This window comes from Anopheles coluzzii, chromosome 2 (genome assembly GCF_943734685.1).
Source record: "Anopheles coluzzii chromosome 2, AcolN3, whole genome shotgun sequence".
NCBI classification, from domain to species: domain Eukaryota; kingdom Metazoa; phylum Arthropoda; class Insecta; order Diptera; family Culicidae; genus Anopheles; species Anopheles coluzzii.
In genome coordinates, this window is record NC_064670.1 from 18,736,084 (window position 1) to 18,756,848 (window position 20,765).

Here is a 20,765-nt window from a genome sequence, read left to right on the forward strand (position 1 = left end):
GTTTTATTTCGACGCTTTATTCTCCTTAAACGAAAAAAATATCAACTGTGCTAAATAACTTACTTTTCTTCTATTTATTTAAGTAAATAATTCACCTTCTTATTTTAATTTACAAATATCATCGCAAATTTCAGCTTACCCGCTATAATTACCATAACCATTTTTATAGCACACTCTGCTAACTGTCACCCTTGCGTCAAACACACAAACACGTTTATTTTGTTGTGGAAAAAAAATCTCTTTCCAATCGGTTTCGGTATTTCGCAGTGTTCCTCCTTGAACCAGTGCTTGGCGGTGCGATAAATTCAATGTCATGGCTGCGAAAATGACCGATAATAAAAAACAAAAGAAAGCTGGCAAGAGCAATGCACAGGCGGCGGAGAGCAACGGCATCGAAATGGGGTCACCATCGATAAAGAACGATCAAGCCTCCGATAATGAAGGCATACGGGAGATGTGTGAGGTACGTACGAACCACCATGTGCAGCCACAAAAGAAACGGCGCACATACAAGGTTTACTGATACGGTTGCTTAATTTTTTGTTTGGCAGCAAGGACAGAACGCTATCATCGCCGGGATGAAGGCGGCAAACGCGATGCCGTCGGGACGGTCTCGCGACCTATATGCGGCACATCCAGAGTTCATCAAAATCATGGACACGCGGGCCAACCAGGTGCTGCATATAATCGCGAACCTTTTGCAGCTGCAGGGAGTACAGGGCAACATTCTGCAGTGAGTAGACTGGCCAACCCGACCGTTACCGGGTAGAAGATGTATAAATTCGGATGTTCACCACCCTTTGCTGTGTTTGTATATCCTTTTCTCACAGCCGCGATCCGGACGAGCGGTTAGAGATGATTCACGATTTCAACGACAACATACTGGAGCGGATACACTCCAACCTGGATGAGATGGCCGGCATACGGAAGGTCGTCCCAACCGTGCTGGTCCAGTCGGAAGTGCAGGTACCGGTGACGCCCCGCTATCGGCTGAGCGGTGCCTGGAACGAGCGGCAGAAAGGTGAACCGGTCAAAGCCACCCTCATCACCGGCACCAACATTGCCCGGCCGCAGGTAAAGTTCAAGGTGCCGGTCGACAATTCACGCCTCAACCCGTTCGTGCCGAAGATACGGGATAAACCGCACTCGCTCAAACCGCTGGCCGTGCTGCCGGAGTACGACGAGGCTGGCAACATCGTAAGCTATCTGCATCCGTACGAGTTCGAGCTGGACCGGTTCCAGCCGGCAAAGCACGTGTTCGAACGGACGACACCGCAGGAACCGGTGCCGCTGGAGCGCACGCCCCTAATGTACGTCGACCAAGAGTCGCAGCTGGCGGAGCTGGTGCGCGAGCTGCAAGCGGCGAAGGAGATTGCAATCGATCTCGAGCACCACTCGTACCGCAGCTACCAAGGCTTCACCTGTCTGATGCAGCTGTCCACGCGCACCAAGGACTACATCGTGGATGCGCTAGCGCTGCGCGACGAGCTGCACGTGCTGAACGAGGTGTTTACCGATCCGAAGAAGCTGAAGGTGCTGCACGGCTCGGTCAGCGATATCGAATGGTTGCAGCGCGATCTGGGCCTGTACCTGGTGAACATGTTCGACACCGGCGAGGCGGCCCGCGTACTGCAGTTCTCGCGCATCGGGCTGCAGTTTCTGCTGAAGCACTACTGCAACATCGACACGGACAAAGCGTTCCAGCTGGCGGACTGGCGCATCCGCCCGATACCGGAAAACTTCATCGAGTACGCACGGAAGGACACACACTATCTGCTGTACATTTACGATCGCATGAGGAACGAGCTGCTCGAGAAGGGCGAAAGCTTGCTGCAGACCGTGTACGACAAGTCGACGTTCATGTGCAAGCAGCGCTACCAGAAGCCGACCATGAACGAGGACACGGTGATGAACATCTATCGCCGGTCGCGGTACGTCTTCGACCACCGGCAGATGTACGCGTTCCGGGAGGTGCTGTACTGGCGCGATCAGATCGCCCGGCTGGAGGACGAATCGCCGGGCTACGTGCTGCCGCAGCATATGGCACTGGACATTGCTTCGAAGTTGCCGCGCGAAATGCAGGGCATTATAGCGTGCTGCACGCCGGTGCCTTCTCTAGTGCGGCAGCATCTGCATGCGCTGCACAAGATCGTGCTGAAGGCGCGCGAGCTGCCTGCGGTAGCGGGTGGCAATCAGGCACAAACGAAGGAACAGCACGCGGATACGCGCTACAAAATGCATTCGGCGTTCGATTTCGACAATCCCTTGGTGTGTCCGCATGACGATGCGGGGCACGGTACGGACGATGCGGGTGCTACCAACCGGCCAACGTTGCTGGGCGATTTAACCAACAGGATGGAGGCGACAAAGCCGGTACTAGCGATTAACGCGAATCTGCTGAAAGATGTCCCCGATATGGGTGTATTAGCCGTGCCGAAGATCGTGAGTGTTTGCTTTTGTTGTGTCTCCAATTAGAAATATAGTATTTATGTCATTTTTTTGGTATTTTGACAGAGAACGATAGACACCCGCGGACACGTTGGACTGAGTGAAAGCGACGTAAGTGAGGCCAAACTTACGAAACTGCTGGCATTGCACACTAACCATCCGGTATGGGATTTCCCTAGTAACAAAGCAAAAGACGCATAATTAATCGATTTTTTTTTTCATTTTTTCCAAGCAGCAGGATCAATCAGAGGATGCAGGAAGCGAGAATAAAGCTAGTAAATACGAACAGAACAAGTTCAACACACCGTTCGAGCGGTATCTGGAGACGTGCCGTTTGCGTCAGCTAAAAGAACGCAACGACGAAGCGCTACAGAAGCAGCAAAACACGGGCGCCACCAGTAAGCAAAGCACGGAAATACCTTCAGCCGACGTTCTGACCCTCCAGCAACCGAATCCCCCAGCACCGGCCACCGTTGTAGTGGTGAAGGAAGAGCCATCCCAAAAGGCAGCGCCCCAGCTGCTGACACAAAATCAGCTCAAACGGCTCGAGGAAGCGAAGGAACGCAAATCGATCGCCGCAGGTGAGAAGCTATGCTTCAACGGAACGGTCATCATGGAGAAGCCCGCCAATCAAACGCCGGGCAAAAGAAAATCCTTCCCAATGGAAATTAACGTCAGCAGCAGCTCGGACGCGATCGAGCAAGATCTGCAGCCGGTTGCGGGTGAGCAGAAGCCGGCAGATAAGCTGCACATGGAACCGTTCAAGGATCAGTCGAAACCGGCCGGCCCGCACAATGACAGTGCGAACTGGAGCGAAAAGCCGGCGAAATCGAAAAAAGACAAGCAGCGGCAACGGAACAAAGCGAAATCGTCCGTCGGGCAGGGCGGTGGGCGCCAATCGTCCAACAAACCGGTCGTACCGTTCGATTACAATAACGTCGATTTTAGCCGCTTCCAGGGCGGCTCGAAACCGCTCGCCGGACCGCGCAAAGGGAAGCGTCCCGGTTTCGCGTTTACGCTAGCGGACGACCCTAACGAGGGCAGCAGCGGCAACAACACCAACAAGAAGCTGCACCCGAACAGCCGGATAGCGAAGAACATTAAAAAGACGCAGAAAATGTTCAACCTCAGCACGAGCGGTGGGCACGGTGGCGGTGGAAAGCGCAAGTAACAATCCGGTACGCGGTAGGGGGAAAACGCAATGAACGAGACGTTTGTAAAAGTATAAAAAATAAAACTCCTCTCCAATTTATAACTCTTGTTTGGGATTGGTGGAACCGTACAGTGAGTAGATTTTGCGGCTCAACTCCGGCCCGATGCGTCGGTTCGCGGTCGTAATCGGGCCGCCCGCACGCCGGATCGAAACGTTGGCAAGCAGGTGCGGTCCGTCTGCCGGGCCCGCCGCACGGAACCCCTCCAGCAGTGAGCGAACCGTCGGGTAGGCGCCCATTATCGCTTCCGCTATCTCGAGCGTCACGGACGGTATCTTGATGAGCTGGGCCTGGTAGAGCTGCTGCAGGCCGGCCGTACCTTCCACCCGCACGCAGCCCTTCTTCTCGTTGCCCAGGTACACCTGGTCGCAGCTGTACTTGTCCAGCTGCTGCTGCTTGTACGGCCGCTCGGCAATGGCACGCGCCAGCTGGGCGACAAAGTTGCCCACATGCTCGTCCGTTTCCAGCAGCTGGTGCGATGTGTCCTCGTACAGCTGGACCTCCGTGAGCGCTTGCTCCGTTTCGCGGCGCCCCACACAGCCCCGATGGACGCGGCAGTAGGCGACCAGTCCGAACACGAGCAGGCTTAGACGGCGACCGGGCAGTGCCTCCTTGACGCTTCGCACAGCGGCCAGCAGCTGGCGGTTGCGTACGTACGCGGCGAGTGTGCCACCGTCGAGCAGATGGACGGCGAATGGTTCGTGTACGGTCGTGTCCGTCATCGTACCGGCCGGCGTAAGCTTTGCCGGCACGGTGCGGTAGAACGTGATGGTGGTTGGGGCTGGTTGGGCGCTCAGTTCGTACTTGCAGCCCAGCTCGGCCAGCTTGGGCAGTAGCTGGGCGCCGTGGGGTTCGCGCAGAAAGGCCGGATCGATGACGGCGTGCAGGAACTTGTTGCAATGGCCCGGCTTGAGGTTGCGCTGCTCCTCCGCATGGTGCTGCAGCTTCAGCCGGTCCGGGTTGGCGAGGGGAAATGCCATTGTTTTTGGGTGCCAAAATTGGAGCTATTTTCACATGTCCTCTTTAAGGCGATGAGTTTTCACTTAATTGTAGCTAAAAGAGAGAACGTAAGAGATTAATTTAACTGTAAACAAACCCGGGACTGTTTGACATGACAATACCTTCTCCTGTACTTTTGGCAATGGCTGAGTATAATATCGCTGCTGAACCAGCCAAATGTCTCAAAATATACAAAATTGATGAAAAATGCTTCAATAATACTAAAATTGTGCCACTTTTGCACCGACCGCGGACGCCACAACGCATGCACACACGCGCCGTACACAGAAGGAAGGTAATCAAAACAAAACCGCACACACAGCCGCCGCACATCAGTGTGCGTGTGCCTACGCTTCACAGCCAACCAGACAAGCACACACACACACTGGTACACGCAAAGCAAAACAACTCTCCGATACGTGCTCTCGCCATCTCTTTCTCTTGCTCGGTGAATCCCTTCTCCCGTACCTGTGTGTTGGTGTGTGCGTCTGTTGCGCGGAACGGAATGGAAAAGAACCGGAACTACTGGGACGCGTACTAGGACATTAGGGGTTTGGTGGGCGCGCATCTTCACCACACTGCGGAAGCGAGAAGGGCAAATCAGTGCATCATCCTCTACTAAACGCTAAAATGGCGTTTCGGTCGACCGAGTGTGTGTGTGGGGGGTGGGGTGTTGTGCAATAGCCGAACCGCTTTCGGGGCGCAGCAAGCGGCGACGGCCGCGGACACACACAGCACGTCATTTGAATACAAACACGACACGGTGATGCATCGGCTGCCGTGCTGCTGCTGCTGGGTCGTCGTGCTGGCGAACGTCGTGTCACAGTGCTTGAGGTGAGGAGTGTGGTGTAGTGGGCCGAGCGGTCGTGAATTCACGTTTTGTGGGCATTTTTTTTCGTGTAGAATTGTCGTGCAAAAAGAAACTAGTAAACCAATAGTGTGTGTGTGTGTCTTTCTGTGTTTGACAGTCTTTAAACTTTTACTATCCCACCCACCAAGGGCACACACAAAGAAAGCCACCCGCCCTCTCCCCAACCCACGTAGATGGGAGAGGTCCGTGTCCCCCCTGTGTTTGCATTGTTCACTGGCTCTTCCCTCTTCCCTTGTAAATTGGGGTCAAAAGCGGTTCATATACATGATCGATAAAATCGATGGCTGCGCGAGTGTGTGACATTTCGTAACCAAGTTGGCGTTGTGTGTGCCCTCCCCCGTCCGGTCCGCCCCTTATGTAGAGGGTCACAACCACCCCCTCTGTGTCCCACCCTCCACTTCGTGCATGATGTTGATACTTGGATGGCTCTATCGGAAGGAGAAGACACCCCGTATCGCACGCGTGTACGAGATAAAGGCATTATGGGAGGGTGCCCGGGTGGGAGCGGGAGCGGGCGCACAACCCCTAGAGCCCGTGCTGTTCGTTAAAGGGCAGCGCGAGGCCCTATTCTTCGCGTATGGGTTCCCGTCTATGATTCAATCGTCAACCCCCCGAGAGGGCGAGCGAGCGAGCGAGCGAGTGAGCGAGTGCAGCAGTGACACAGCAGCGAGAAAGAGACCGGCTGACCGGATTAAAAGATTCACCACCCCTTGTGCGCGAATATGTACACCCCAAACTCGTCTGCCTGATTCTGTGTGTGTGCGTGATTGTAGGTGTTTGTGGGTGCGTCCTTGGTGTGCGTGCCATAAAGAAGAGGATTAGGATGAGGGTTTCGTCATACGAAAGGGATCTTTGAACCTTTGACCTCAGCAGGGTATATCTCCCGCGCGCCTGTGTGTGTGTGGGAGCATCCGTGTGTTGGTGTGCTGCTGCTGTGTGTTTATCACACTGGGCAAGAATGGGGTTGCATGGTTTTTGTGTGTGCAAAATACAGCCTGAGTCCGTCGTGCGCATCACAGCGCGAGGGTGCTGCCTTTGTGACTCCTGTTTAATTGTGTGTGTGTGTGTGTGTATGTGTCCCCGTAGGTTTAGATCTCGCAGTGCCCTCTCCCATTACAACAAGGGGTTACAAAAAAAGAAGGAAAAAAGCGCCCTCGTCCGTTTACTATTTACATTCAAGTATTGATTTTGCTCCCGGTGGTGGTCCGCGCGAAGGCCCTCTCGGTTGCGCTGCCTTCGCATGCTCTTCACGGTGCCTTAGCGGCGGGTGCTAATTGGGAAGACGTCGGTGAGCGTGCGCGCGAGCGCGCCCGCCCGACGGTGTTGTGGTGGTGGTCCCAACAGGCAGTGTGCGTCTTAGTAAAACCATTTTCGCCTTTACGTTGCTTCTGCTTACAGCTTCTAAAACGAACGAGGGCAGCATCACCAGGGAAGTGTCGCCTTCCATCTCTAGTCACATGCAATAGGCAGGGACACACGCCAGTGTTGAATAGTGCGATAAGAGCCCGGTGTGGAGGTGACTACGCGACGTGCACTACGCGAATCGTACCGCCCAACATGAGCCAAGCGGCCGCCGGACTATCGCAGCAGTTCTGCGTACGCTGGAACAGCCATCTGGGCAGCCTCGGTGCCGCCTTTCCACAGGTACGTAAACCGTCTCCGTAACAAGTAGTGGTGGCTCCAGTAGGCACTGGACACCTTCTCTTGTGTCGTGTGTTTTTTTGTTGGGATTTTAAAAAGCAAGATTTTCTCATCATTACGCAAAAACTAACGCAGCCAGCAGGGATTTTCATCTTACAACGGAGGGTCTCAACTAAATGGTGTGGGTGTGTGTGTGCCTTACGTGCGATATCTTTGTTTCGTATCACAGTGCTCTTTTCCTCCCAACAACCTTTATCGGGGCAACTACTACAAACAAACGCGCGTGCCTACGTGGGTAGGATGTTGTACAAATGCACCCCTACACCGTAGATACCGAGGCCGTTGCCAATGGTAACGAACCATCATCCCCCTAAGCATGCTGTCGCTTGTCGCTGGCCTGCGTATGCGTGTGCGTGTGTGTGTGCGTATCTTTGCTACTGTCGATATGGTGCACACGCGTGTGTGGGGTTGTGTTTTTGTAACTAAGGATGCCTGTGTAAAGGAGATGTTGAAACCCTGGTTGAGGAGAGATGAAACTATGAAAAAGGGCAACAGCGTGGAACATCTACTCCCTTTTGCCCAATCTACTACCCGTCCGTGGCAGCATCGCGGGCCTTCGATGCTTGCGGGCGCCCAATTTGCGCCGGTGTAATAATAAGTACGTCAAACAAATGGCTGCAAAAGGAGAGCGAAGATGTGGCAGCGTGCGGCTGTGACAGTCTGGCCCTCGGGCATTGCATTGGACCGCAAGCGTGCACACACACACACACACACCCTGTTCTTAGCAAGCCACAAAAAGAGGGATGGGAGCGCAAAGTGCATTACTATTGCCGAAGGGTTCGTTTCTTACAACAAAAGGGGCTTCTCTTGCGTACCTCCTTCTATGCGTCTCTCTTTCACACTGTAGTACAATCAGTGCAAATTTATCTGTAGCCCTCTTCGGGGTGCTGTAGCTCCCATTTCCTTGCGCCTTCCGTTGTTTCGCGTATTTCGAGAAGGTCTGCGAACGACAGCAGCAGCCCGAAGCAGCGTAGAGAAGCACCCCGTTTGGCGTGCCCTGCCTATTTGTACCATGCCTGGTGTGGTCCATTGGTGCGACACGCGTTTTGATAATACGCCCTAGGGGTTCCGGTGATGAAACGTGATCATGCGCCGCTCTTCATAATTCCCACCCCTTCTGTATGTTGTACCCTTCTTCTGGGTATTGTTCGTTTGCACTCTTTATCTCTCTCTCACACTCACGCTCACGCTCTTTCGCTCAACGCGCTGGCTCAACGTCGAGGGAGCGAGGGCGCCTTCTGCGATGCGTTCGTCGCCCGTAATCTTGACCGGGTGGGATTTAGGGTCGTCCAACGACACGCTTTATCATCGGATATTTCAGCCAACCGTACCGGTGGGTGGAGGACATTCCCGACAACCAAATGCTTAAGCTAGCGGCGGGGGGGCTTTTCCATCGTGCTTCCGAAGGGTCGCATAACACGGCGCTAAGAGGGCACATGCAGGAAAGCACGCTAAGGACTTCTGAAGTAGAAGGATTTTTTTGAAATTAGTTTTTGTGTGTGTGTGTGTTGTTGGTCCGGGTTCCCTCCGGAGGTTTTGCAGTTTGAGCTCATGTGTGTGCTCGTGGAATGCCGCCTGCCTGCCTGCCTGCCTTTTTCCCAATGTGTAGAGAACACATTGCTTGCCGGTGCTGGCTAAAGAGAACCCTTCGGAACCGTTTCTTCCAGCCAACATAGGGGGCGTTTCGGATGTTAGGGGTAATCGGAAATTTGAACACTTCTTCGTTTTCGTTGCTGCTGGGTGCTTCTCCGGTGCGGTGTAAAGGGCCCTTATTTGAGTCTGCGCTTCTGTGTGCTGTAGGAAACAATTGCGCCGTTCCGTGCTGGGGTCATCGAACGTTCCGGGAAGGATAATTACTGCCATCCTCCTGCTATTCGGAGCTATTCGGTGAGGGTCTCTTAGCCGATGAAGGAAGCCGCATAAGGAAGCGCATCGAATTCAATGGTTGCCCGTGTCTTGTGTGATAGTAAAGGTGGAATATGCTGTAGTTATTGCTATATTTCATTAACAATTGTTGGTTCATTTTTTCTGCTATATGTTTGTATATTTATGTTCCCATAGAAAGCAATCTTTTTAACAGAATCTTGATTTTAAGACAAGACAGCTTAAATTACAGCTTTGATAGTGTTCTGTGTATGATTTCATGTTGAGATCTTAAAGATCAATCCTATTAGGAATATTATATATTCTGCTTGGCTGTTTATTAGAAAAATAAATTCTCATAACAAAATATTATATGTTTAAAGAAAATGGACATGACAAAACTCACCACAAATAAGACCTAAAAACCAATAAAATGCGCGTAAAATCAAAAAATCATTGAACCAATGTCACATTTTCACTCTCTTTTACAGCTATTAGCCGGCCAAAGGTTCGTGGATGTGACGCTGGCATGCGAGGGCCACCAGGTGCACTGTCACCGGCTGGTGCTGGCCGCCTGCTCGACCTACTTTGAGAATCTCCTGGGCGAAAACCCCTGCAAGCATCCGATCATCATCCTGCCCCGGGACATCAAGCTGTGGGCGATCCAGGCGCTGGTGGACTTTATGTACAAAGGCGAGGTGAACGTATCGCAGGCGGGACTGCCAGATCTGATGAAATGTGCGGAAGTGCTGAAAATTCGTGGCCTGTGCGGATCGGACGCCGCGCTCAACCTGAACCAGGTGCACAGCCCATCGGGCAGCCACCAGTACCAGCAGCAACAACACAGCAGTGCCAACAGCAGTGACGCCGGTGAGCCGGTGGAGCATGCCGGTGCCACGGCACGGGCGTCCGAGGGATCGTACGCGGGACGACATGGGGGACAAAGTCAAAGTAAGTAGTACAGAATGGTTTGCATTAAACCTGACTGAAGCTAATGCCCTTTTTGAACGCATTTGCAGGTGCAAGAATGCAGCAAAGCAATGCATCCAGTGGACCAAAGAGACAGCTGCTGAACAGTTTAAACCTGCAGCCGATTGACGCGGGAATTGCCCTGCCCCATCACCACCACCATCAGCAGAATGAGGACGGCGTTCACAGTGATAACGGGGAGAGTGGCAATGAAATGTGCATCAAAACGGAGGATTTAATCATCGGTAGGATAGGAAGAGAGAGTAGGGGAGTTGATGATCAAACAGAAAATATGATTTAAATCTATTCGGTTTTTTGTGTATTGTAGATGAAGATGATTCAGGCAGCAGACAGTGTGGAGACGAGGATGAGCTTGGAATGGACAGTACTGACAAAACCGGTTCCGGTAAGTTCGATCGGAGATAGATGAAGGTGCATTAATTGTATTAAAATCATGATGATAAAGGTTGTCGCAACCGTGTAAAACATAAACAAATGATAGAAATATTCGTCGCGTTATACGAATAATCGTTTCATAAACATGTGACTTGTGCAAAACATAGCTTTACTAAAATCCAATGTAAATCCATGTTAAAATTGCATTCCTTGTATTGCGATTCATGATGCAGAAGCATTCCGTGCATGTTGCACCCGTAGGACATGGAGGTGCCTGGTCGTTGACGATGAAGCACGATCCTCAAGGGGAGAAAGTGGCCAAATGCAAAAATAAATCTTATTGCTACTATTTTATGACATCCATTACAATGGTTGTAACCTCTCCCCTTGTACAAATGTGCCACAATTGTCTACCTTGCTCTCATTCTCCCTTTTTCATTATTGTACGCCATCATCGCCTTCGTCTTGTTTTCACTCTCTCTCTCTCTCTCTATCTACCTCTCTATCTCCCTTTGGTTACTGTTAGATATTAAACATACATTCTTCCAGACTTATCCATAACCTTCGTGTATGTGTGTGTGTGATTTTTTGTTTGTTTGTGTGTCTACTTGCAGACGCGATTCGCTGCGAGCAGTTCCTCGGCGCACATCCAATGGATGCGGAGGATCGGGTCGGGAGCGATTCGATGCGGGAGGACCGAATGGAGGAAGAGATGGAGGTGGGCGAAAAGATGATCGATGATGGACGCATGGTAATGGAAAAGTCAGAACAATGCCACACCGATCGGCACCCGCCGTCCTCCGGCGTTGGTGATCCGCCCGATTACGACCATTTTGAGGCGAACGAAATCGAAGGTGCTGAGCATGATCTGATGGAGTTGGAGTTGAGTGGGGAAACCGATGCACCGGCGGAAGCTGGAGCCAACAGGAAGCGCCGAAAGCTTGCCATTACCAACACCACCACCAGCTCCACACTAAACAGCGAGCTGCTAGTGTCCGCTGGCGGCAGCAGCTCCTCCACCACCCTGTCTAGCTACAGTCACAGTGTCAATAGTGCGGGTGAGCAACGATCGAAAGCCGGCGGCGGACCGCGTACGGTCGGGGCCGTGCCATCGCTTTCCTCCATAGGTGTGCGGTCCGGGCCCGGCGGTTCCCGCGGCTCGATACGGGTGAAATCCATCGAGAATCTCTTCGAAAACTATCAAGCCAAACAATCACCAAAGTCTTCCCGCGACAAGAGAAGGGCCCAGCCGCACCACTCCCCGGTGGTGGTGCTGGGCTGCAGCGGTGCCAATATCAGTGAGAACGATAGTAGTGCCAGTGAACAGCAGCAGCATGCTGCCTCGTTGATGTACAACCGCAACGAGATGGATGTGTACGTGAAGCAGCAGCAACAACGGATCCTAAAAACTGCGGCCGAGCGGCACGCCGACGGCGGTGACGAAACGAATGCTTCCACGGTGATGAGCGATGGCGATGGGTATGAGAACATCATCTGCTCGCCGAACTTCCCGCAGCTGAGCGAAGCGGCCAGTGCCGGCGATGGTGGTGCCGGTGGCTACAAGGCGGAAGAGGACGACGAGGACGAGGAGTACGGCGACGAGTACGCCATACAGCTGCTGGCGGAGGAGATCGACAGCAGCCTGCTCGCCAACGGGGGCGGCGAAAGCGAGGGAGACGAAATTCTGTACAAACCACCGGCCCTGATGGCGCTCGGCGCCGCCAAGGGAGCGCACCCCGGCAGGACGGCCGCCGGCCTGCGAGCGTACGGTGCGGGTGGTCCTCCCACCTCGACGCTGACGATTCGCAAGCTGGACGGACGGTCCCGTGGCAACGTGCCGCAGGCGACGGGCGGCTTAGCGCGCACGGTAACGCGTCGACCCCGGCTAACTGGCCGCTCGAAGGACGCGCTGCATCAGCTGCTGAACTCGAACGGTACGCCACCACCGGTCGCCTTTACGCTGCGCAATCCGCGCGGCAACCAGCCGCGCACGTACAACACCGAGGCGCTCTGGGCGGCACTGATGGACGTGAAGGCGGGTGAAAGTATTTACCGGTAGGTGGTGTGGAGTAATATTTTTTTTTTTGCTTTCCTTTTATAACATCAATTTGATCGTGTTTTTTTGCCTCTCCGCTCTTCGAACAGCGCATCGCAAATGCACAAAGTTCCTCGCAAGACGCTGCGGAATTGGATGAAGCGGTGGGACATCAAGTCTGCCTACCCGATGCCGAGGCAGCTGAAGGAGGCGGCCGAAAAGAAGCGCATCATAAAGGAGCTGACCAGCCAAATACAATAGCAGGAGCGGCGGCAGCCACTGCTATGCCCGCTAGCGCACGATAACGGTTTAGCACAGTTTAGCTTCCACTATGCTAACGGCACTGCTGCTACGGTTGATGGTGCCGACGGCATCCCGCAACCAGCAGCAGTACCGGAAGCAGTTCCAATCGTTGCCAACACGACAATGCCAATAATATGGGGATAAGGAATGGTACATTAAAGAGGGGGGAACAGCAACAGCAGTAGTAGTAGTAGTAGGTTTTCAGGGAGAGAAAGAGAGAGAGAGAGAAAGAGAGCAGGGAATGTAATTTTAAATTCAACCAACAAAAACCAAAAAGAAACGAAAAAAGCCAACCTAAAACACACAAGTCGCCAACAACGCCGCAAACGTGCGTGAAAAAGTAAAGGAAAAAAGGAAAGATAATATTATAGATATATATACAAACACACATGTAGGGAAGAGAGACATTATACGTACATGGGCATAACATCACGGGAAAAATGTTACACATTTGTAATGTGCAAAAGACATTGCGATGCAAAAAAAAAAAAAAACAAAAAAGGGGGGAGATCGGAACTAGTTGCCAAGATAAAGATAAAGAGTTTGAACGATAGAGAATGATCCAGGGAATAGTAAGAGTATATTATATATATACACATTATACATAGATTTTACATACACTTTATTTAATTTTACAGTAAGGTTGCTAAAGTGGGCGAACAAATGGACTTCTGCTCCATCAAGCGCACTTTTCGCAGGGAGAAAATGAATCAATTTCACGTACACGGGCCGCGGTAGTCATTTAGAAGAGGCGAACCAACCGCGCGCGCGTATAAGAGCGACTTATTTTTCGCAACCAAACCAGCAACACTCCATATATACTAATTGATTTACCTTAGAGTGATTTAATGGCCAAACCCAAACAAACCCATTTGCGCTGCTTCCTTAGTGTGGTCACAGTGTGTTACGACGTTATTTTTAAATTCATACATTTCAGTCAAGTTTATGGTTACGCACACAAGCTGCGTATACCAGTACCAGGCCAAAAGTGGTAGCAGGAGTAGAATGGATAGGGGAATAAGTCACACCACGAACTCGAAAAGTCATCTAAGCATTCGTTAAATCCGTTTGATTTTTAAAACAAATGGAGCAAAGTGAAGGTTTCTAGTCATTCGTCTGTCTCCCGTGCTGTGGAGCCCCAGATGCTATTATTTGATTGTTTTGTTTTTTTTTTGTTTAGTTTAATCTACATGAGGCGAGTATAACTTTTGCGTGCTTAATGGTGTATAAGTATTTTGTTAGTTTCGTTTTTTTGTTTTTAATTTTGTTTATCGATGTTTTTTTCCTTCTTCGTTTGTTAATTCGGTAAAATGCAGTGGCAATACAAGCGGCATTGGAGTAGAACTTACATTTACGCATAAGTATTTAGTTCAATTGTGATGGACTTTACTGGATGGGAGCAGCTTTTTACGTTAGTTTCTTGTTTATTTTGCTCTTCAAACAAAAAAACATTACCCTTACCTTATCTGAAATCCGTTCCTTTTTGTGTTAAAATGGAGGAAAAACAAGTTTATATTTATATACGTATGATAATTAGTCAGGCGTAACAAGCAACCAAAAACCAGAAGCAAAATTTAGGAAACAAAATTAAATCGTAATATGCTCTAGTGTGGTAGGGATTTTAATTGTGACATCTGTACTTAGGTTAAATAGTTGTGCGGATAATTTAGTTTTGTGCCCGTGTGTACCACCAAACCAAATTCAAGGATCTGGCAAGGATCGTTCCGGTTCGGGTCTCGTACATCTCATAATACTACCACTCTCTGTAGCGTGGGACGCTGAACGTGATACTTGCCCGTCTGGATGGACGAGAAAAAGGAAACGCCGCAGGACGTGATGGCGCAAGTACGAGAGAATCTGCATGATGTGTCGTGTGAATGTCGAATGTTGAATGAATCCTCTCCTATTTTTTTAAACAAGAGGATTATGATCTTTATGAATACGTCTTGCGAGATAGACACAGATGGATCTTATGACAGGATATACCGAATAGAGTCTGCACACACACACTCACAACAGAAACCCCAACAGACAAAGCAAAATTTGCCAGTAAACTATTTATAAGAACTGAGAGAAGATCCAAGTCCTCTTTTTGGCCTAACGATGATGACATAGCGGTGGGAAGGAATAATGCAATAATTAAGCTCTAATTTTAAAGATAGTTTTAATTATCGTTTGTTTGCATCAATTTTAGATCTTCCTTCCGAATTTGCCCTGGCCAATGTGACCTGCGAGTACGAGCTGAACACGCAACCGCAGGCCCCACAGGACACCAGTACGGCCGGTCGCCGTGTGCGCCGTTCGGAGGAGCTTCTACAGCAGGCGGCGGAGTACGTATCACGCGGTGAAACGTTCCAAAACGTTAGCCTCAAGTTTGATATTCCGATCTCGACTATCCGGTACGTATCCGACCGTACGTCAGACACTGAATTTCCCCTTGAGCTATAATTGTGCACCCTTCAATTCTCAGCTTCTACATGGCCCGCAAAGGCATACTGCCGCGCCGGAAGCGTGGCCGAACGGCCATGTTTCCGTGCAGCGTATCCAATCGACCGATATTGGCCGCCGTGGACATGATGGCGCCATCACCCACTTCATCCTTCATCCCCCAGCCAACGCTCCGCGATCAGCAGCAACAGCAACAGTACCGGCAACAGTTAAGCGAAAACATGAGCATAGCCGGCACGCAGTCTGCCATCGCGCAAACGGCAAACGTATCGCAAACTGCTGGTGCTCCGGAAAAGGTGCCACCCAACCCGGGCGGAAGCCGGTCACCGTCACCTTCCGGTCCGCCGTTTCACTTTGCCAACTATAAGCTCCCCGATCTGCGGCCAGATCTGTTGTAAGGTAGTCTAAAGTGTAACTTTTCTTCACCTTTTCTCCCGTACCTCCAATAACCGTTGACCTCTATCCTCCTGTTCGTCTTAGCGGATGAGCTCGAAAGTAAAATCAGAAATGAAATTGAAATGGATCTATATTTACAGACATTTACAGTGCTAGGGAGAAAATGGCATGCTGGAGGGATTATAATAGGTGCTGCATGCCTCTGCCCGGTTTCTCTATCTCAGATGATCTATTTTAGCCATAGATTTATATTACATTTCTGTCGTTGTGGTGTGAAGATCTCAATAGAATCGCATTTACCGACACTTAAACTTCCCGCCAAAGAAAATAATGTGTAAAAAGTGTGTAAAATATTCGTGCAAATCTATAAATCATGTTCAATTGAGTTATGAAGCGTTTTAATTGAGAAAACTAAAATAATATTATAATTATTATGCTTAATCGATCCACCAGCTCATTCAGCCCTGCCCTCCGCTCGCAGTGCGCTCGATTGCCGCTTTTTGTGGTAGATTTGTTCCTCCAGCTTGGCGCAAGCCTGCTCGATCTCGTAGTTCTTCGACACCAGCATCACCCACTGCGCTTCCAGCGTGCGCAGCTTCTCGCCGCCCTGCGTTTGCTTCGTCTTGCGCGCCCAGTTCACGTCCTGTATCTCCTTCTTTACCTCCGCCAGCCGGGCCTGACACTTGGCCTGCATGGTGACCAACGTTTCGAGGTAGGACTTCCACATCTCGCACCCATACTCGGCCATTAGCTCAAGGTTCATGGCGCGCACCGCTTGATGCTCCAGCTGGGCCATCGAATTGTCCACACTTTCGCTCCAGGCGGACACTTCGTTCATCTTGCCGGCCGGTGGCGGCGGTAGCTCGTACCGCTTCATGCTGAGCGGTTCCATCGGCAGCCGGTTTTGGATGCGCTCGAATTCAGCCGCCATTAGTTCCGTTTCGAACGCGGTCGTGTTGAGGGCGGGCAGATGCTCGAGATAGTTTTTCGTCGGCCGATAGCGGCGACATTCTTCCTCCACCATGGCGATGGCCTGGAATAGGGAGGGGAAGCGGTACGGGTGTGTTAATATGTTGGTGTTTCGTGTGCTGTTTGCGCTTTGCTTACCGCTTCCCGCACGCCAGGATCATCGTAGCCAAGATCGATGTACGGCAATGCATCAACCAACACTTCACCGGCCATTGGAAAGGGAGTTTTTCGTTAAATGCAAGTGCGAACGGCTTCCCCCGAGAATGTTTGCTGTTTTTGGGTTTGTTTTGGCCACTGTTTGACAACAACCACTGGTTTGACAGTTGGCGTTTGGTGGCGAAAAGGCTTTCCGTTGTATGCAATTTGGAAAGGCCTTTTCTAAGGAAATGGAAAGGCAAAATAACAACAATTAAGGTTGAAATCCAGTGATTAAGAAGTGTTTAAGCACAAAAAGTATCAAAATAAATTTTAAAAATGTATTAAAAATACCACCGTACAGTAAACACGTTTTTCAACAAAATTTACGAAACCATTCGATTGCCCATTTCCACTGAACTGTCGTGCTGTCAAGGTGACAACTGTCACCCGAACGCCGGATCGGGCTGCTTCCGCTTTGAATAGTTCTTTTTCTGTCCCCCGTGGCATGGTGGACGTGCTTTATCCAAGCAGCCAGCAAAAATTGTGAAGATTCGGGAGTAAACTTGTGCTAAAATGGTAAGTGCATACGGTAAAAGATGCACCAACACTTCGGCTACAGGAATTGGCAGGATTTACCAGCGCTGGGATGAAAGGCGAGCTGAAAATTGGTTGTGTGTTTGGCAATGGTGCCGGACTGCCACAGCCTGGTTGCCGGAATGGAAGCGGTGCGGTGTGGTGATCGGGATTGAATCAGCATGATGATGTCGGGACCATTTTTGTGAGCGCCACAATCGAATGGATTTATGGATATAGAAAAGCGATGAACCGGACTGATTCGATTAAGGGCGAAAAGGTGAAAAAGTTCAATATTTGTGTCGGTCAGATCGATGCGCCGTAGCTGTCATCGTGCCTCGGGGTGAATTTGCCGGAAACGTGCGTGTTGATGAGCCCCGTTGTGCATGAAGATGTTGTTTATCGATGTTTGGTGTGAAACAATTGGAAGTTTGGTGCCCGATTTGAGGTTATAAATTGTTAATTCCTGTACCGAAGAGTGTTGTTCCTTTGCCGAGAATGTGTATTGTTGATCGTTCATGTTTGATTCCGAGTTTTCTAACAACGCGGTTGCGCCTGTGTGTACGCGTGTGTGTTTGTGTGTTTGTCTTTTCAGAGTTTGACGGCAGCGCGCCCTTTGGTCAGTGTGTACTCTGACAAAAATGAGGCGGTGAAGGATAAGGGAGTTGCCTTGCCGGCAATTTTCAAGGCCCCGATCCGTCCGGATGTGGTGAACGAGGTGTCGCAGCTGATGCGCCGCAACCGTCGCCAGGCGTACGCCGTGAGCGAGGCCGCCGGTCACCAGACGTCGGCCGAATCGTGGGGTACCGGTCGCGCTGTGGCCCGTATCCCGCGTGTCCGCGGCGGTGGTACCCACCGTTCCGGCCAGGGTGCGTACGGTAACATGTGCCGTGGTGGACGCATGTTCGCCCCGACCAAGCCGTGGCGCCGTTGGCACCGCAAGATCAACATCAACCTGAAGCGCTACGCTCTGGTTTCGGCCCTCGCCGCCAGCGGTGTCCCTGCCCTGGTGCAGTCGCGCGGTAAGTTTTTCAAGTTTAACCGCTGATGACATTGCCTCTTTGCATCTAATCTAATCTCCTGGGTGTTTGTGTGTTTCTCTCTCGTAGGTCATATCATCGACGGTATCTCTGAGCTGCCGCTGGTCGTGTCCGACGACATCCAGAAGTTCCAGAAGACCAAGCAGGCCGTCACCTTCCTGCGCCGCTCGAAGGTTTGGGCCGACGTGCAGAAGGTGTACAAGTCGCAGCGTCTGCGCGCCGGTCGCGGTAAGATGCGCAACCGTCGCCGTGTCCAGCGTCGCGGTCCGCTGATCATCTACGATCGGGATGAGGGTCTGCGCCGTGCGTTCCGTAACATTCCCGGCGTCGATACGATGCGGGTGAGCAAGATGAACCTGCTGAAGCTGGCCCCTGGCGGTCATGTCGGTCGGCTGTGCGTGTGGACCGAGTCGGCGTTCGCCAAGCTGGACGGTCTGTACGGCACCTGGGAGAAGCGATCGGTCGCGAAGAAGGGCTACAATCTGCCGACCCCGATCATGGCCAACACCGATCTGACCCGTCTGCTCAAGTCGGAGGAAATCCGTCGCGTGCTGCGAGCGCCGAGAAGGAAGGTGTACCGACACGTGCGCCGTCTGAACCCGCTCACCAACAAGGAGCAGATGCTGAAGCTGAACCCGTACGCCGCGGTCACGAAGCGCCGTGCCCAGCTGATGACGAAGCTGCGCAAGTGCGAGCGCCTGGTGGCGAAGGCGGAAGCCAAGAAGAAGCCACTGGATGCCAAGCACCGGGCGGTCGTGTTCGTGGAGAAGCAGACGCGCCGCCTGCAGAAGATGGAGAAGATCAAGGCGGCCCGCAAGGAGAAGGTGGACAAGAAGGTGGCCGATTTTAAGGCGTCCGGCAAGAAGCCGTCGCTGAAGAAGGTGCGCCCCGCCAAGGAAGCCGCGAAACCAGTAAAGAAAGCCGTTAAGAAGGTAGAGAAGAAGTAGAGAGTTGGGTAGGTGGTGGTGTGGTTTACGCTCTGGTAGGCTGTCCTCCTCCCAGGCATGCGTACTTTATTGGTATAACGTGTTCTAATTTCCATCGGCATAAATAAAACCGTAAAGCCCGATCAGTCCTAACAGCCTGTGGTGGAAAGAAAACATGTTCTTTTGCGTATCTTGTGCTTTATTGGTGACTGAAGTGGAAGGTGGATGGCTCGACGATGTCCACGAAAACTAGAAAGAAAGAATATATTATTCGATTTAGATTTAGCACTTAGCAGGTGCTCTTACCGCTTTACGGCCATGGATGGTTGTAGAAGAGGCTGACGCCATCGTTATTGGGCAATCTTCATATAAAGCTTGAACCTATGGTGGCGCTCAACTCTCCTGGCGGCCAGCCTTGAACGATCCCTCGTGTGATGCCATAGGAATGTCAAAATAACCTGTAGAACCCACCGGAGTCTCACGATCAAGATATCACGCTGTTCAATAGTTCAACCATAAAGATCCGATGTTGGTAAGGCTCGTCATTCCTAAAGTGACCTGGGATCCATTTCCTGAATCGCTCTCTTAAACACATGACTCGTATATCTCCGACTAGAGTAATTTTGTAACTAGAGTAGGTGAACGCACTTTTGAAGTCGTCCCACAATTCACCTATCTTGGGTCAAAGGTCAGCAACGAAAATATCATAGAAGCTGAGTTGCGCGCAAGGATGCTGGCTGCCAACCGGTCAATCTACAGCCTGAAAAATCAGTTCACCTCAAAGAACCTGTCGCGACGGACGAAGCTGGGACTATATAGTACCTATATAGTACGAGTACTCACATACGCCTCTGAGACATGGACACTGTCCAAATCTGACGAAACCCTCTTAGCCGCGTTCGAGAGGAAGATGCTCAGAAGGATACTTGGCCCCGTATGTGTGGAAGGACATTGGAGGTGCCGCTATAATGACGAGCTATACGAGATGTACGGCGACCTCACTGTCGTGTTGTACGCATGGAATCGGACGACCTAGCCCGTAAAGTCTTTATAGATCGTCCACAAGTACAGAGGAGGCGTGGTAGGCCCAAACTGAGGTGCTGCTGCTTTAATTTATTTCATGAGCATCCTGCTCAGTAATGTGTACAATATAGCAAAATGTTCAAAAAACATTCACAGAAACCCCAATTTTATGTCATTTTCACAATCGCTACGATTGTTTCCGAATTCGATCGAGTTTGGGAAAGTGGCTGAATGTTTTTACCCACATGGTAGCAATTTCCCTTCATTTAATTTGGAATTCACGTAACTTTGTCATTCATCATACAAAATCATTGACGAAAACCAATCTCTTTGGCGTCCAAAATGATTTGGGTTCAGGAAGAATTCGCTGTACGATAGCATTGATGCCAAATCCTGCTTCAGGTGGAAATTTTCGGTGCTTTCAACAATTTCGCAACGTTGAATTTATTTTTTGAA

At 51.0% G+C, this 20,765-nt stretch overlaps 5 protein-coding genes across 9 annotated transcripts; 3 read left to right on the plus strand and 2 right to left on the minus strand.

The window, feature by feature from the left end:
• The first annotated feature begins 209 nt into the window (after positions 1–209).
• On the plus strand, positions 210–3,703 carry LOC120952847 (exosome component 10). Of its 3 annotated transcripts, none has more exons than XM_040372384.2 (5): positions 210–463; positions 552–733; positions 831–2,442; positions 2,515–2,610; positions 2,681–3,703. In XM_040372384.2, the coding sequence occupies exons 1-5, from the start codon at positions 314–316 to the stop codon at positions 3,617–3,619; spliced, it is 2,979 nt and encodes a 992-aa protein (XP_040228318.2). In that variant the 5' UTR covers positions 210–313; the 3' UTR covers positions 3,620–3,703. The 3 variants fall into 3 exon arrangements, with proteins under 3 accessions (XP_040228318.2, XP_040228320.2, XP_040228319.2); XM_040372386.2 differs by having other exon boundaries at positions 2,687–3,703; XM_040372385.2 differs by having other exon boundaries at positions 211–463; positions 2,684–3,703.
• On the minus strand, positions 3,675–4,965 carry LOC120952849 (crossover junction endonuclease EME1). The gene is made up of 2 exons (XM_040372389.2): positions 4,781–4,965; positions 3,675–4,712 (listed from the first exon to the last, which is right to left on the minus strand). Exon 2 carries the CDS (start codon positions 4,637–4,639, stop codon positions 3,698–3,700), a length of 942 nt encoding a protein of 313 aa, XP_040228323.2. The 5' UTR covers positions 4,640–4,712; positions 4,781–4,965; the 3' UTR covers positions 3,675–3,697.
• A 401-nt stretch (positions 4,966–5,366) lies between these two features.
• On the plus strand, positions 5,367–14,874 carry LOC120952848 (broad-complex core protein isoforms 1/2/3/4/5-like). 3 transcript variants are annotated; one of them, XM_040372387.2, is made up of 7 exons: positions 5,367–5,492; positions 6,928–7,173; positions 9,585–10,044; positions 10,113–10,307; positions 10,391–10,468; positions 11,073–12,513; positions 12,604–14,874. In XM_040372387.2, exons 2-7 carry the CDS (start codon positions 7,087–7,089, stop codon positions 12,752–12,754), a joined length of 2,412 nt encoding a protein of 803 aa, XP_040228321.2. In that variant the 5' UTR covers positions 5,367–5,492; positions 6,928–7,086; the 3' UTR covers positions 12,755–14,874. The 3 variants fall into 3 exon arrangements, with proteins under 3 accessions (XP_040228321.2, XP_040228322.2, XP_049463804.1); XM_040372388.2 differs by lacking the exon at positions 5,367–5,492 and adding an exon at positions 5,518–6,611; XM_049607847.1 differs by lacking the exon at positions 5,367–5,492 and adding an exon at positions 5,518–6,597.
• Positions 14,875–15,752: 878 nt separating this feature from the next.
• On the minus strand, positions 15,753–16,923 carry LOC120952850 (pre-mRNA-splicing factor SPF27). The gene is made up of 2 exons (XM_040372390.2): positions 16,748–16,923; positions 15,753–16,673 (listed from the first exon to the last, which is right to left on the minus strand). Exons 1-2 carry the CDS (start codon positions 16,820–16,822, stop codon positions 16,095–16,097), a joined length of 654 nt encoding a protein of 217 aa, XP_040228324.1. The 5' UTR covers positions 16,823–16,923; the 3' UTR covers positions 15,753–16,094.
• Positions 16,924–17,188: 265 nt separating this feature from the next.
• Positions 17,189–19,462, plus strand: LOC120952851 (60S ribosomal protein L4). The gene is made up of 3 exons (XM_040372391.2): positions 17,189–17,323; positions 17,916–18,342; positions 18,430–19,462. Exons 1-3 carry the CDS (start codon positions 17,321–17,323, stop codon positions 19,305–19,307), a joined length of 1,308 nt encoding a protein of 435 aa, XP_040228325.1. The 5' UTR covers positions 17,189–17,320; the 3' UTR covers positions 19,308–19,462.
• The last annotated feature ends 1,303 nt before the right edge of the window (positions 19,463–20,765 follow it).

Bases quoted from the DNA above. Each gene is read 5' to 3' on its own strand.
- LOC120952848 (XM_040372387.2), top strand. From the start codon at position 7,087: ATGAGCCAAGCGGCCGCCGGACTATCGCAGCAGTTCTGCGTACGCTGG. The intron at 10,308-10,390 runs GTAGGATAGGAA...TGTGTATTGTAG, and splicing joins AACGGAGGATTTAATCATCG to ATGAAGATGATTCAGGCAGC. The intron at 10,469-11,072 runs GTAAGTTCGATC...GTCTACTTGCAG, and splicing joins TACTGACAAAACCGGTTCCG to ACGCGATTCGCTGCGAGCAG.
- LOC120952849 (XM_040372389.2), bottom strand. From the start codon at position 4,639: ATGGCATTTCCCCTCGCCAACCCGGACCGGCTGAAGCTGCAGCACCAT.
- LOC120952847 (XM_040372384.2), top strand. From the start codon at position 314: ATGGCTGCGAAAATGACCGATAATAAAAAACAAAAGAAAGCTGGCAAG. The intron at 464-551 runs GTACGTACGAAC...TTTGTTTGGCAG, and splicing joins GCATACGGGAGATGTGTGAG to CAAGGACAGAACGCTATCAT. The intron at 2,611-2,680 runs GTATGGGATTTC...ATTTTTTCCAAG, and splicing joins CATTGCACACTAACCATCCG to CAGCAGGATCAATCAGAGGA.
- LOC120952851 (XM_040372391.2), top strand. The intron at 18,343-18,429 runs GTAAGTTTTTCA...TCTCTCTCGTAG, and splicing joins TGCCCTGGTGCAGTCGCGCG to GTCATATCATCGACGGTATC.
- LOC120952850 (XM_040372390.2), bottom strand. From the start codon at position 16,822: ATGGCCGGTGAAGTGTTGGTTGATGCATTGCCGTACATCGATCTTGGC. The intron at 16,674-16,747 runs GTAAGCAAAGCG...TCCCTATTCCAG, and splicing joins ATCCTGGCGTGCGGGAAGCG to GCCATCGCCATGGTGGAGGA.